General features: G+C 41.9%; 1 protein-coding gene across 1 annotated transcript in view; it reads right to left on the reverse strand.

Annotated features, from left to right (window-relative positions):
• kalrna (kalirin RhoGEF kinase a) overlaps window positions 1-15978 on the reverse strand; it is a 747932-nt gene that overhangs the window by 23195 nt on the left and 708759 nt on the right. Inside the window, exons 52-54 of the mRNA XM_063052247.1 lie at window positions 12942-12969; window positions 12641-12803; window positions 3119-3240 (exon numbers count right to left, since the gene is read on the reverse strand). Of these exons, the coding sequence (XP_062908317.1) occupies window positions 3119-3240; window positions 12641-12803; window positions 12942-12969 (313 nt within the window). The remainder of the gene's footprint in view (window positions 1-3118; window positions 3241-12640; window positions 12804-12941; window positions 12970-15978) is intronic.

The following is a 15978-nucleotide window of genomic DNA, read 5'->3' on the forward strand; positions in this document are numbered from 1 at the left end:
TTGGTAAAGACCTTTTCACTGAAATTTGTGGATGTGCCAAAATTAGGACAGTTATCAAAAAGACTATTGAAGGATGAATTGGCATAGTTATCTTTGCAAAACTCATACTGCTGCCAACATCCAGATTCTTATTATCTGTGTTATTCTTCACATAGTAGTTGATTAAACCTAAAGGAATCTATGATGCAAATGTGAAGGGCAGATCTTAGATATGCTCCTTATTAATTCTCAAGCCTATAAGGTCCCAGAATGGCCGAGCATTGGTCTGAAGCATTCTGTTGTATACCATCTACTAATGATCAGTACTTTTTCATATTGATTACTAATAGCAATAACAATTGATAAGTGATGAGGGACTTTGAAGTGCAGTCCTGAATGACATAGTAACATAGTAACTAGTTGAGTTAGCAGCTTCTCAAAGAACATAGCTGCAAGGCACTGACAAGTGATAGTAAATCAGCATGGAAGTGTAATTTATTTGACTTCCTCATCACTAATCATTAAGAAGGAAAGAGCAGTTTTAATTCAAATGAAGCGCCGCCTTCACACTGATAGATGGTGGATGGGACAGCAGCTCAAAAATAGGAAACTGTTAGGATCTATGACTACCTAACATAGCAAAATGGAATCAAATATAATGGCTTTGCAGATACTTTATCAATGCAATCAAGCAAAGCGATATATCCTGAGAAAATAGAGGGGCAGCAGCAGGAGACTGAAACTGTGGTGCCTAGCTGGTGAAAGTAAACCTACCCAAGACTATATGAATACTAAAAACAGAAGGAGAGTGTCACATATAGACCCTAGTCATCTCAAATCCAACAGATCTGATCAAAAATCTACTGATATGCCCACGGTGGCATACAAAGGCAGATACTTGGAGGCTCCATGAATACAGAAGGCAAACATGAAATACTGGCCATCATCTTTGCCCAGGAGTTCCAAATAGATGGTCCATCTCATTCTCATTTGTTAGAAAATGCTGACTGAGGCCTGTTGGCTGGAGCTCTGGGTCAGTGAATCTCTGTGACCTCACTAGGGTAGTCAAAGGCACAATGCCTGCATGTCCAGCAAAAAATTTATTCTTGTTGATGAGAGAGCATGAGCTATAATAGGGTAACAGAGATTAACTTTACGTTGCAGATGTAGTATAATCAGAATCTATAATCACTCTACAGTATCACAGTTGAGTGAGTAAAGATAGCAATACATTTGCTCAGGAAATAATGAGTTCAAAATGGCGCTGCATTGTGACCTTCGTTGAGGTCATGGCTCAGTTTTTGTTGATTTTTTAAAGAATTTTTTTTGGTTTCATGGGGATAGTTTTGGGGACAGAGATGGGATTTAGGAGTAAGTTGAGGGTTTTAAGGACATGGATATTGAGGAATTAGAGGAATTAGAGGACAGGCCAGAGTCTTAAGTCTCCGTTCTGCGTTTAAAGGATGCAGAAGTGGGATATTTGAAGACCAGACTGGGATATTCGACCAACAAACCAGCATGAATGGAGTCTGGTGCGTAGGTTAGAAGGTTAGATTGTCCCCTCGTTTTTGTTGTCCTTGCCCCTTGAGCTGATAGAAGTTGTGAGTTTGTAAGATGCTGTCTAAGGAATTTTGATAAGTTGCTGTAGTGCAGGGGTTCCCAATCTTTTTTATGCCATGAATCCTTACTATTAACCAAGGGGTCCGTGGACCGCAAATTGGGAACCCCTGGTAAAGTGTGTCTGCTAGACCTGTTATGTACAAACTGTTGCTTCTGTGTTTTGGTAGTGAAGTCAGTGAGTGGTTGTGGATTGGGCCTTTCAAGCAGGTTGCTATGTCCTGTGTAGCGACGAGCTTCTTGGGTGTTGTTCATCCAGTCAAGAGCAATGTATTCCATCACACCCCTGACTTGTAGATGTTGGACAGGTTTTGGGGAGTTAGGAGGTGTGTTACTCACCACAGGATTCCCAGCCTCTGACCTGCCCTTCTAACCACATTTTGTATATAGTTCCTCCAGTTCAGTTCCTGGTCAATGGTAACCTACTATATTGATATTTAATGAGATAAGAGTACTTTACATAATGTATTCTGAGAAGGAACAGTTGTTTCATAAAAACATACCAATAGCGATGCTTTCCTGCTTTTACATTGATATGTATTGCATAATAAAAACAGCAATTTAATCCACCAGAAACAAACCAGAAGAAAACTGACTAGATGCGGCCTGTCCGACTGAGTTTGTCTGTTTGTTTTCTTTTGCTCAAGATTACAGCTTCTGCAGCCTCTTGTGCCTCTGTGAAAGACTGATATCCATTTTGAGAATAGAAAAAGAATCGAAAAACATTAAAAAAAATCCCAAGATCTCATTAACTCTCCTACCTCTCACTTGAAGACTATGTCCTCTTGATTTTGAAGAGGAAATACATCCTCATTGGTCATTCTTATTATTGCGAAATGAGATTAGTTTATCCTATTGAATATATCATGATAATGAAATCCTTTTCTTCCTGCTGAAGTATGACTGATAAGTTAGAAGAGTTCTGTATGAACCTAATTAAAGAAACATTGGCCAATACATTAACTTGGGGTGGCACAGTAGCATAGTGGTTAGCACAATGCTTTACAGTACCAGTGACCTGGGTTCAATTCCCGCTGCTGCTTGTAAGGAGTTTGTACGTTCTCCTTGTGACTGCGTCCCTTGCTTCCTCCGGGTACTCTGGTTTCCTCCCACAATCCAAAGACATACTGGTTGGTAAGTTAATTGGTCATTGTAAATTGTCCTGTGATTAGGCCAGGATTAAATCGGGGGATTGGTGGCAGCACAGCTCAAAAGACAGGAAGGGCCAATTCCGTGTTGTATCTCAGTAAATTAAATCAATATCATGCTACAATGATCTCTTTGCACTTTTGTTTAGATATTCCACTCCCACCTGCTTTCTAGATACTAATCTCAAACATAAATTGGATCCAGGCTGCCATCATTATCCACAATTCAAACTCATCAATTGCTAGCTGGCTCATACATCAGAACAACTCTGTTTCTTTAATATCCCGTAAAAAGACTGGCAGTCTCATACAGAAAGATTAAAAACTTCTTAACAGAATAAGTCATAAACAATGATTTGAAAAGATTTTGTTACCCTGCACTTTGACTGTTGCTGAAGATGATGCTGTTCCTATTTCATTCACTGCCACACAGCTGTATATTCCACTATCTTGAGGCATGATATTACAGATTTTAAGCATAACTTCCCCAGAATCACTATGGAAATAAAAACACAAATGCATTCTTTTACTGAATGGAAAACTAAATTATTTTCATAAGCAATTCAGTGAATCATGTGAAAGAATACAGTATACATTTGTGAAGATAATAGATCTTTCAGTTCAAAGTCATTGATGCATAAACTCATCTATTTTGTATACAGATCCTATCCAAATGCCTTTTTTTACTCAACACAACTTACTTAATTTCTTAAACAAAAGCTTCTATTTCCAAGAATATGAAGTCCTGCGCATTTTTCTCTCAGTCATATGAGGTAAAAAAATTGAGAATTAACGTTATCAATTGATATCAATCAATGTGATCAGTAGAGTGGGAGCTTGGAATTGGCAAAAGAGGATAAAAATTATATTTATTTGGAGTAAGCAAGTAATCTGGCCTGAAACGTCAACTGTTCACTCATTTCAGGAGATGCTGCCTGGCCTGAGTTTCTCCAGCATTTTGTGTGTGTTGCTCTAGATTTCCAGCATCTGCAGAACCTCTTGTGTTTAAGTAATTCTAATGCTCAATACCTAAATCAAAACCAATCTTAACTGGGCAGGTAGGTTGTTAAATAGTCATCCAATTTACACTCACTGATGTATGAGTATAATTACTGAACAGAGAATTTATCCACTGCTTTAGAATTGTAGATTGATCTGTTTTAACTGAAGAGCTCTCTTAATCTACCAGCTGAGTCACCCCTTTTCTGGAAGTGAAGCAAATAGGAAAATCATCTTACCCTGGCGAGTTCTGTGAGCTGCCCGAGAGATCATAGAACATAGAACAATACAGCTCAGGAACACACCCTTCGGCCCACAATGTTGTGCTGAACTAGCGAGAAAGTAAATCGAGAAAACCCCAAAGCTAATCCCTCCTACCTACACAATGTCCATATCCCTCCATCTTCCTCATATTCATGTGCCTACCTGTCCTTGCCACCTGCTCATGGAAGCAATTGAAAATAATAATATCACTATACTCACCTGATAAAAAAAACTAGTGTCATGTTAAAATCAAACGAATAAGTAAACTACAGTAAATGAGAAATGAAAAACATTATTAAAAGTAACATCAAAAATATTTTGAAAACAATGGGTTGAAAAGAGAACAGGAAGACAACTTCATCATCTCCAGAAAGAGATGGGATGGTAGAGGAATGCAGGAAAGAACAGGAGGGAGGAGATGATACTATCGAGATTCAGGTTTGGGCGCGCAGGGTTAAATAGTACATTGTTTTTAAATGAAGAAACAATAATGGGAAGTGTGAGCATCATAATCAACAAGAGATGGTTGAGCATGTTCTGGTGAGGTTTCCAAGATGTAATCAAGACAGGGGGTGGTTGATTTTAAAATTACCACGGAGTAAAATACAATTCAGGATTAATAATATTTTTGCAGAAAGAATCACAGGATCATTACTTTAAATATTTAGTGCAGTTCTTTAAGAATTTTTATAGAATTTGATACATATATATATGTAGGATTTAGATATCATACCCATACTGCAGTTCAGAAGGTGACTGTAATGAACATTAAAGCTGTTTCTCAATTGCCATTAAACTTCAGAAGAAGAATCACACCAACTTTGTTCACATCTCAGTTAACTGTACTTCTCCACATTTTAGATGTTAAGGGAGCCATTGAAAGAGGAACACAAGGATGTTGAGCAACACACACAGAATACTGGAGGAACTCAGCAGGCCAGGCAGCATCTATGGAAAAGAGCAAATGTTTTGGGCCGAGATAATTCTTCAAGATAATTCTTGAGATCTCTTCTCAAGCAGAGTCTGCAATGAATGAGTGTGAATTGGGCAAGTATGAATCAGTGAGTCTGTTGACCAGTCGACCAGTTCCACTAGCTTCAAAAGAATGAAATATCAAGTGAGGGACATAAAAGGTGCCAGTAGATTTGATCCGACACCCTGATAACATGTGAAGAGAGTGAATATGATTTCCTCTTCTGTGATGCAGATAGTGGTTCTCAGGATATGTTCTCAATGTGCTGTCTTGTTGCTCAAGGCTCTCTTAAATTATTGTAGCCATCCGTGAAGAGGCTTTTAGATTGTTCTTACCTTCGGAGAGGCCACAATAATGGCTTTCAGAGTTAAGAACACTGGGTAAAAGCCCCTGAACTTTATTGGATCAAGCCTTTAGCCCAGCAGAAAATGTTAAGGCATTGGGAGACTTGAGTGTGGTAAAGATCACAGTACAACACAGGCCTGGCATATACCTTATTCCTGAATACCTACCGTTACATCACTGTAATTAGATATAGTGATAAAGAGAGTGCTGAGAATAGAAATAAAGTCCTGAAGGTAGATTTCAATGCCAATGCAAGTGTACCAATTCATGAAAACTGTCCCACATTCAAGAGCCTACTTCGCTGCAAGTATTGGTATTTTTTGGCCCCATAATAATTTACAGCATGATTCTTAGCACCAAGAATTCGTAATTCTGATCTACACATTTATTTATTTCCAAGTCTTGGTAATGCCACAAATTATGTCAATACCTTCATATTTGATAACATTCAGCTTGATGAAAGAAAACTAAAAACACCTTTACATAAGCCAACAACTTAGGCTCATTTGGAGAATAAAAGTCATCAAAAACTTTGACAAACTTCTATAGATGGCAGTGGAGAGTATACTAACTGGTTGTCTCACAGCCTGGTATAGAAGCACCAGTGCTCTTAGAAGGAAAAGACTACAAAAAATAGTGGCTATGGCTCAATCCATCACGGGCAGAGCTCTCCCCACCACTGAGCACATCTACATGGAGCACTGTCGCAGGAAAGCAGCATCCATCGTCAAGGATGCCTTTTTCAGGCATGCATAGGTGGGCACCTCCAGTCTCCACTCAGCTTACATGAGTCACCTGTCAGCCATTTCCAACCCATCACCTGCAGCCTATCTAAACCCAATTCTCTTCCACCGACCTTGTTCACCCATCAAACCAGCTAACCTCAGCCAGTTGCTCCTAGCCTTCAGTTACTTTGTTGCCTTGCTACGTTGTTACCTAGTATCGATTCCCTCTTGTTTTGTGGACCCTTGTGGCTTGTATTTTTGCTGTCTATCAATGAAGTTCTCATTCATCACTGAATTGTCTCCACTGCTCTGATTTCAGGTTCCTCTACACTTTCTGACAGGATGAGTGAACCAGTGATTGACTCAGCAAAGTTTGCTTGCCTAAAAGAAGTTATCAGCCGGCATGGTACACGATCCAGGAGCAGCAGGAACCCACTGACTGTCAATGAACTCTCCGTCTCATTACAGCAACCCATGCCAGGCAACGTTCTCCCTTGGAGACCCGGATTCCTGTGCCTGAATGCTTTGATGGAATCCCAACCTGATGCCACAGCTTCCTGCCTCCGTGTGTCTTACTCTCTGACCTCCGACTGTCTCTGTATTCTACAGACTGAGCCAAGATTGCCTTTGCCATCTCTGTCTTGACTGGGCGAGCTCTGATCTGGGCTGCCGCTAACTGGGACAATAAGTCCTCCACTTGCAATAAATAAGAGGAAATCACTGCTGAAATGTGCCGGGTATTTGACCATCTGCGAAGTGGAAGAGAGGCAATGAATCAGTCACTTCCCCTGCGTTAAGACTTACACTTGGCGCTGGATTACACCGTAGAATTCAGGGCCCCCGCGGCACAGTGCGGTTGGAATGCAAAAGTGCTGCTGCCCCATTTCCAGCATGGCTTCTTGGAGTGCTTGAAAGATGGGAGATGCCCACCGACTTCGAAAGCCACATTACTTTGATCCTCCGTATTGACAAGCATCTTGTGGAATGATTTTCCAGATCACCAGCCAGAATCCCAGTTCCGTTCCCAGAACTATTTCAGGCTGCAGGACCCTCACCAGTACAGCCTCCAGAACCCACGTATTTAAGGAGAGCTTCCTTAACCACTCAAAAGCATGAACGTTGGTGGAGAAAGAACTTGTGCACTTCCTGCAGGGTAGCTGATCACCCACGCACCAAATGTCCACTTAGATGAGGGACACAGCACCACCAGGTAGTGATGAGAGGCTCCTCGAGCTGGTAAACTCCCCGGCCCCTCATTCCAGCATTATTGCCCAACACTCTCTCTCTGTTCTCCTCCATTCTCCGACAGTTCTCTGCACACAAGAGGCCCTGGTGGATTCTGATGTGGTAAGCATCTTTCTGGACCAGACTCAGTGTGTGCAGCTTGTACTCCCTACCGAGCATAGCTCCAACCCCTTCTACATCACGGCCATTGACGGATGACCTTTGGAGTCTGGGATGGTCACAGCGTGCACACAGCCTGTAGATACTGGGCCCTTATTATAATCAAGGATCCCACCCATCCATCCAGCATCCTCTACCATCGGGTAGGAGACCAAGAACGCATAAACCAAGAACGGTCAGGATGGGAATCAGTTTCTTCCCCCAGGCCATTTGGCTTCTGAACTCCCTGCTGCATCATATTTGAAGTGTCACTGGTTAATCTGTTCTGTACCTGACAATATTAAATTTAGGCACTTCACTTTGTTTATTTATGTGTAAATCATCTGTAGATTTTATCCTTATTTTCCTACGTTATTGTGTGTTGAATGTGTGTTATGTGTACTACTGGGCTTTACATCCTGGTTTAGAGAAAGGTTGTCTCATTTGACAGTACATGTATATGGTTAAGTGCTAATAGACTTGACTTGAGCAGCGGAGAGCACCATGGGTCCATCCAATTCCTCCTTATCAACTCATCCAACACTCCTCACATCTTGGCTCTTCCCTCATGGCCCTCCCTGTGCCTGGTCATCAGTTCACTGCTGAGTTGGGGACCCGCATGCTACACCAGCAGCCTGCAACGTCAGTTGACTTCACCCCAGAAATCTGTGGGGACAGAGGAAAACCTCGACCTCATCAAATTCCCACAGGGATACCATGACATTGCCATTGCCTTTGATAAGAGGGAGGCCAGCACCCGCCTCAGAGACACGCGACAGCGTGATTAACCTCCTCCCAGGCACCACCCCTCCCCGAGGTTGTCTGTACTCCCTCTCCCTTCCTGAGATTCAAGCCATGAATGACTACATTGCCAAAGTGCTATAACACAGCTTCATTCGACCATCCCAATCCACAGTCGGTGCAGGATTCTTCTTTAACAAGAAGAAAGATGGGAGTCTCTGTCCCTGAACTGACTACTACAGACTGAACAAAGTCAGCATTAAGAACCACTACCCTCTCCCTGATGGATAGTGCATTTAAAACACTGCACAAAGACCAGATCTTCAGCAAACTGGATCTACGAAGAGCGTACAACCTGATCCACCTATGCCAGGGGGATAAGCAGAAGACTGCACGTACCACTCACTGGCCACTATGAATACTTGGTGATGCCTTTCAGACTCTCCAACAGTCCAGCCATTTTCCAAGCCTTCATTAACAAGATCCTTTGAGACATGCTGCACAGGTTTGTGTCTGTCTACATCGACATTCTCATCTTCTCCAACGACCTCCAAGACTAAGACCGTCATGTCTGTTCAGTCCTTCAGCATCTCCTCAAAAGCCAGCTGTTTTGCAAGTTCCACATCCCAGTCATTTCATTTCTGGGTTACATCCTTTCACCCCAAGGCATTACCATGGACGGGAGAAATGGGCATCGTTGGTGAACGGTCATGACTGCACTCCCCCCAAATGGCTACAGCACTTCTTGGGCTTCTCCAACTTCTAACAGCCTATCATCAGGAAGTACAGCCAAATCACCACTCCTCTCACCTCCCTCACCAAATCACCTACTTCATGGATAACATCGTTTGCTGCTAAGGACTATGCTTTTGAAGAGCTCAGGAGATACTTCACCACTGCTCCCATTTTCTACCATCTGAATCCCTCCAGACCTTTTGTGGCAGAGGTGGACACACTTGACGTGGTTGCCAAGACCACCCTTGCTCATTGAGGACAGAAGAATCAGAATCAGGTTTATTATCACCGGCATGTGTCGTGAAATTTCTTAACTTAGCAGCAGCTGTTCAATGCAATACATAATATAGGTGAGGAAGAAAAAAAAACAAAACAAGTATATAAATAAATAAATCAATTACAGTCTACGTATGTTGAATAGATTAAAAATTGGCAAAAACCAGAAATAATATATATTAAAAAAGTGAGGTAGCGTTCATTGGCTCAATGTCCATTTAGGAATCGGATGGCAGAGGGGAAGAAGCTGTTCCTGAATCACTGAGTGTGTGCCTTCAGGCTTCTGTGCCTCCTACCTGATGGTAACAGTGAGAAAAGGGCATGTCCTGTGTGCTGGAGGTCCTTAATAATAGACGCTGCCTTTTTGAGACAACGCTCCCTGAAGATGTCCTGGGTACCTTGTAGGCTAGTCCCCAAGATGGAGCCGAGTAAATTTACAACCCTCTGCAGCTTCTTCCTGTCCTGTGCAGTAGCCCCTCCATACCAGACAGTGATGCAGCCTGTTAGAATGCTCTCCACGGTACAACTATAGAAGCTTTTGAGTGTATTTGTTGACATGCCAAATCTCTTCAAACTCCTAATGAAGTATAGCCGCTGTCTTGCCTTCTTTATAACTACATCGATATGTTGGGACCAGGTTAGATCCTCGGAGATCTTGACACCCAGGAACTTGAAACTGCTCACTCTCTCCATTTCTGATCCCTCTATGTGTTCCTTTGTCTTACCCTTCCTGAAGTCCACAATCAGCTCTTTCGCCTTACTGACGTTAAGTGCAAGGTTGTTGCGGTATATCTCACTCCTGTATGCCCTCTTATCACCATCTGAGATTCTACCAACAACGGTTGTACCATCAGCAAATTTATAGATGGCATTTGAGCTATGCCGAGCCACACAGTCATGTGTATAGGGAGAGTAGAGCAGTGGGCTAAGTACACACCCCTGAGGTACACCAGTGTTGATCGTCAGCGAGGAAGAGATGTTATCACCAATCCGCACAGATTGTGGTCTTCCGGTTAGGAAGTCGAGGATCCAATTGCAGAGGGAGGTACAGAGGCCCAGATTCTGCAACTTCTCAATCAGGATTGTGGAAAAGATGGTATTAAACGCTGAATATAGTTGATGGACAGCATCCTGACATTGGTGTTTGCGTTGTCTAGGTGGTCTAAGGCCATGTGAAGAGCCAACGAGATTACACTTGCTGTTGACCTATTATGGCGATAGGCAAATTGCAATGGGTCCAGGTCCTTGATGAGGCAAGAGTTCAGTTTAGTCAAAGTATTTTATCACTGTAGATGTGAGTGCTACCGGGTGATAAACACTAAGGCAGCTCACATTATTCTTCTTAGGCACTGGTATAGTTGTTGCCCTTTTGAAGCAAGTGGGAACTTCTGCCTGTAGCAGTGAGAGGTTGAAAATGTCCTTGGATACTCTCGCCAGATGGTTGGCACAGGTTTTCAGAGCCTTACCAGGTACTCCATCGGGACCTTCTGCCTTCCACCTCTTTAAAGACGGTCTAACATCGGCCTCTGAGACAGAGATCACAGGGTCATCTGGTGCAGCAGGGATCTTCACAGCTGTAGTTATATTCTCCCTTTCAAAGTGGATGGGAAGACATAACCTGGCGCTGCCTTCTCATGCAAGTTCAACTCTACGATGGGATATTGTGTGGCAGAGAGACCCACAATTCACCTCCATCTTCTGGCAAGCCTTCTGCTTCTTCCTCCACAGCTCAGTGAATCTGTCCTCTGGCTATCATCCGCGGACCAAGGGTTGGTCAGCAAGAGCCAATCAGCAAGTGGAGATGTATCTGGGTGCTTCAGCGACTCTAACCCTTCCAGATGGAAGAGTATCTGCACTGGGCCAAACTGTCCCACAATCTACACACCTCTTCTGCCATGGGTATGTCACCTTTTGGTTGCTTCATGACTACCAGCCCCCATTGTTCTCCGCATAGAGGCCAAGAGTGGAGAGCTCTTCTGCCAGAGCCTTGGTTTGCCTCTGCCACAATGCTTGGAAGAGGGCTCAGAGGGCTATCCTAACTGCCAATCATGCTTACTGCAGCCAGGCCCACTGCCTTCTGTGCCAAACCAGACTCCTTCGGTCTGGGGACTGTGTCTGGCCGTCCACCTGAGATCTGCCCGTGTACCAACACACAATCCCCAGTTCATTGGTCCCCTCACGACCACCCATCACAATAATCCTGTCAGTTACCTTCTCCAGCTGTCACCATTCTTCAGGATGACACCCATCTTCCACATGTCCTACCTCAAGTGCATTGTCCATGGACCACTCAGCCTACTCGAGCCTGCACCTCCAGAACCTAGGACAGTGGAAGGTGGTGCAGTGTATACGATTCACCAGTTGATGGATTCACATTGTCGTGGATGGGGTGTGCAGTACCTGGTCGACCGGGAAGGATATGGCCTGGAGGAGAGGTCGTGGGTGCTGTCCAGATACATGTTGAGGAGCTCCACCGCACTCATTTGGATTATCATGGATTGTCAGGTGCTGGCCTTAAGAGGGGTGGGGAGAGTCCTGTCAGGCCTGCACAGGCAAGCACCATACAGTCTCCATCCAGCTAGCAGGAGTCACCTGCCATTCACTTCCAACTCATCGCCTGCAGCCTATTTAAACCCAGCTCTCAGCCACAGTCCTTGTTTCCCCATCAAACCAGCCAGCCTCAACCAGTTGCTCCTAGCTTTCAGTTACAGTATCGCCTGTGGTGTTTAGTATCTGTTCTCTCTTGTTTTGTGACCCCTCATGGCTGGATATTTTGCGGTTTATTATTAATGTCACTGTTCATCGTTGAATCGTCTCCACCACTCTGCTTTTGGGCCAAGCCTCCTCTACATCTCCTGACAACCCCATCATCCAGGCCATACTCTCTTTTTACTGCTGCCATCAGGAAGAAGGTACTAGAGCCCCGGTGACCTGCACCACCAGGTTCAGGAACAGTTATTACACCTCTGCCATCAGGCTCCTGAACCAGAGGGGATAACTTCACTCACACCATCACTGAACAGGTTCTACAATAATGTAAAACCAATTTGGGGACAATTGATAACTGAATAGTTTCTTGAAAAGTCAGCAGCTCACATTAATTTATTACAACTATTGTGTGACACACAATGAAACAAAATATTGCCTCATTGTTTTTGACCTTATTTTTCAACTTGTGGAGCGTTAACAAGCTCAATTGTCATCATCTTCTTTGATAGACACATTGGTTGAAAATTGGCACCTGTATAAAAATAGAAATGATGGCATATTTGTATGCATTACTAACAAATAAGAGATTGACATTACCTATGTTGATTGCAATAGCATCAATCAAATTAACAAAACTCTTTCATATAGTTTTTACCATTGCTAGAAGACAGGGGCTTCTCAAGCGTTCACTTTCTGAAGATGAGCAATGTTAGTTTCCTTATAATTGATCTAGCCATTGAGGTTACCTGAGTGATGGAGTGTAACGACTGTCATGCACAAGCACACTTTGATCGGGCGCTTTCCAGGTGACAGTAGGTTTTGGTCTTCCACAGACTTTACAGCGCAAAATGATTGTCTCTCCAATAGCACATGTCAAGTCAGCCAAGGGGATCAGAAATTCAGGTGCCACTGTACAAAAAGAATATACTGAAGCTAGTGAAAATAAGATCAATACCATACAGGGTGCAAAGCATTCAAAATCATCTTTAATTATCTGAATTACAATATCACAACTTCAACACCATGGATAGTTAAGGATTAACATACCTTCATGAATAAAATTTGGATTTAGCAACTGCAGCAAAAAAAAAGAAAAATTTGTTGTCAGTATAAAGAATATATTTGATGAGTTGCAACTCAAATTAAATTTTTGGTATGATAAACTTCTTTGAACAGGGTAACTATAAAGCTTAAAAAAGTGATTTGAAAAAGGTACAATTTGAAATTATCTTAACAAACACTAGTTTGTTAAAACTAGAATTAGACTAGTTTAAACACTAGAATCCGGTATAAGAAGTGCACCTCAACTTGACTCACCACTGAACTGAATGACCCACCAAAAAGCATCTGTTTTTAACTGACTGGATTTCAAATGAACTTTGACATCCAACAAAGTGATCAGAGCCCATTGTGTGGGATCTGTAATAAGGCCAGAAAAGATCACAACTGCCCTCAGCCGAAGTTCAGTACCCTTTCATCTCCTATGGGATTATGAATTTATGTGATTGTATGGAAGACTATTGATATATAGTGTATATTATCTTTACCAGCTGTGTTCTCTATTTTCATTTCTCCTACTCCTTCTCAAATGCTCCTGGAAATGTTCCATCACAGAATGTAGTCTTTGTCCATTTTCTTACCATTATAAGACCGTAGACTTCAGATCAGCAGAACATCCACGGCAACTTCTATCAATTTGCCAACAACTTACCAAAAGCGAGCTCCACCTGTCATGATACGTCACAAATGAGAGATACACCCCTCAACATGAGGACGCAACAGATCCTTGGTTGAAACTATGAGCCATAAAGACCTCTTGGACATGAGGTCTCCGAAAGGCCTCTCAGATGCAGGGGAGGCTTTACAAAGTTCAATTGTTTTAGGTGACGTCCTCTGGAAGAATAATGTCTCATCAGAGCATTGCACATTGTTTTTACCTTTCCCATTACCTTGCAAAGATGTTAATTCGATAGCAGTCAAATGTCTGGCTTAGTTCTTTTCCATCCACTTTTTCTTAGCATTCAGCATTAATAAATATTGATTCAATTTTTATATTTTCTGCAGAGTTACAAAAAATTTCTGATTTTGTGCAGGAGTATTACACATGACATCAGTAATGAGGTGGCTGAAAGTCTCATTCTTAACTGATTGTCCTTAGCCGCTCAACATACACTATCGAAGACTCTGCATATTTTTAGACTTCCACCAATGTGATGTCTTCTGCAGGATTTGTGGATGAACTTTAGGAGGGACTTCCTCACCCTATGTCATTAAGCTTCTATCCAATTATATAATTCAAAAATATAAAAGGAAATAAAATGTAATGTAATCTCATGAAATTATTTTAATACTTTCATTTCAATTTCCCTGCTTCTAGGAAACAAGATTGTACACTGTATGGCCTAATTTTAAATGGAACATCTTAAATGTAGCTGTCTGAAGTTAATATTAAACTACAAAGCAGAGTTTGAGGTTAATATTTCTTTCAATTAAGAATTAGGACTTTATCCCATTCTGCCACGTTTAAGAATAAACATGTTAAATGCCAAGCAACACACATAAAAGTTGCTGGTGAACGCAGCAGGCCAGGCAGCATCTGCTGCGTTCACCGGCAACTTTTATGTGTGTTGCTTGAAATTCCAGCATCTGCAGATTTCCTCGTGTTTGTGATGTTAAATCCCAAACCCTCTTTCAGAATTCTCCATAGTCATTTTATGCAAATATTAAACATTATCAACAGTGAATGAAACTGAATGGAATAAATATTCCTCACCAAGTACTTTGGATACTGACAATGCTTTTAGGGTAAAGGTGTTATTTTTCAAAAAATTATAAACTGAAAATGAAATTTGGAATTGTAAATAGTCAAAGTGCAAGTTTTGAAATGCTCATACTTTTTAATGCATTATATTTTATCCTCCATGTGCCCACCTAGGTTGTCTATGTCCCGGTCTGGGTGTTCAGCTCTGGGCTAACAACCCTGACTAGTAAAACAAAATTGTTATGGAAACAGCAATGATGCATCATCTACATTTCAGTGCAATGGTATTCCTGAGTCTTCTTCCAGGTCTTGCATAACTGACAGTAGGGGAAACCAATGATGAAGGAAGCCTTGAATGCTGCCAGGGATGGAGGGCCTTTGTTGCTGCCCTAAATGCCAGTGGTGTAATGGGCAGCAAGTAAGAAACATGCCATTCCCTTCAAATTTGTCTCCAGAAGTTACAAACAATTAAGCAGCAGTATGTCAGCCTGGTGTTCCTTAAACAAGGTGATATCCTCGGGCATAACCCTAGTTTGCAAAGGCAATATTTTTCAGACTAAATTATTGTGGAAAATATTTTCCAGATGTAAAATCGGTAATACTCACTGGAGAGCAAATTCATGTTAAAATGAATATGAATTTTTGGAAAGTTGGTATTTTTTATAATGTGATACATATGGTTAATTTGTAGACATGGATATTATAAGTCATTGGAGTAAAATGAAAAACAGATTGATTCAAGGCCAGCTTCACCACTTGGCTCCACTTAAATCATCTTGAAAATGAGAGAGTCTTCAGCTTGTTTTAATTCAAGCAACTGGACCTTGCAGGGGTATTGAAACTTAATGTCGTAAATACGCTGGAGCTCAAATATGGAATGAATTTTAGATAACTTGGCCAAAAGCTGTCACAAACAAGTTTGGTAGCAATTTTAAAGGTTTGAGAGGAGATAACTGAATTACTCTAATAATTCCATAAAGCTATACTACGGTTGCAAAAAGCTATCACTAATGGTGAACTCGAAAATGGAAGAAAGGGGGAAAGTTGTTTCAGAAAGATAATGTCTGGCACACATAACACAGAGGACACAGCAAAATGTAGGAAATACAGGAGTGGGACCAGTGTGGATAAAAACTGAAGAGGTATTTTCAATTACCATCAACAAATCACCTGCAATACCAGAGGAAACAACACACTGGACCACTGCTACACCACCATCAAGAATGCCTACCGTGCTATTCCATGCCCTCACTTTGGGAAGTCTGATCACCTGGCTGCATTTCTACTCCTTGAGTATAGGCAGAGACTGAAGACTGCAGCACC

The sequence above is a fragment of the Mobula hypostoma genome, chromosome 6 (genome assembly GCF_963921235.1).
Source record: "Mobula hypostoma chromosome 6, sMobHyp1.1, whole genome shotgun sequence".
Taxonomy (NCBI): Eukaryota; Metazoa; Chordata; class Chondrichthyes; order Myliobatiformes; family Myliobatidae; genus Mobula; species Mobula hypostoma.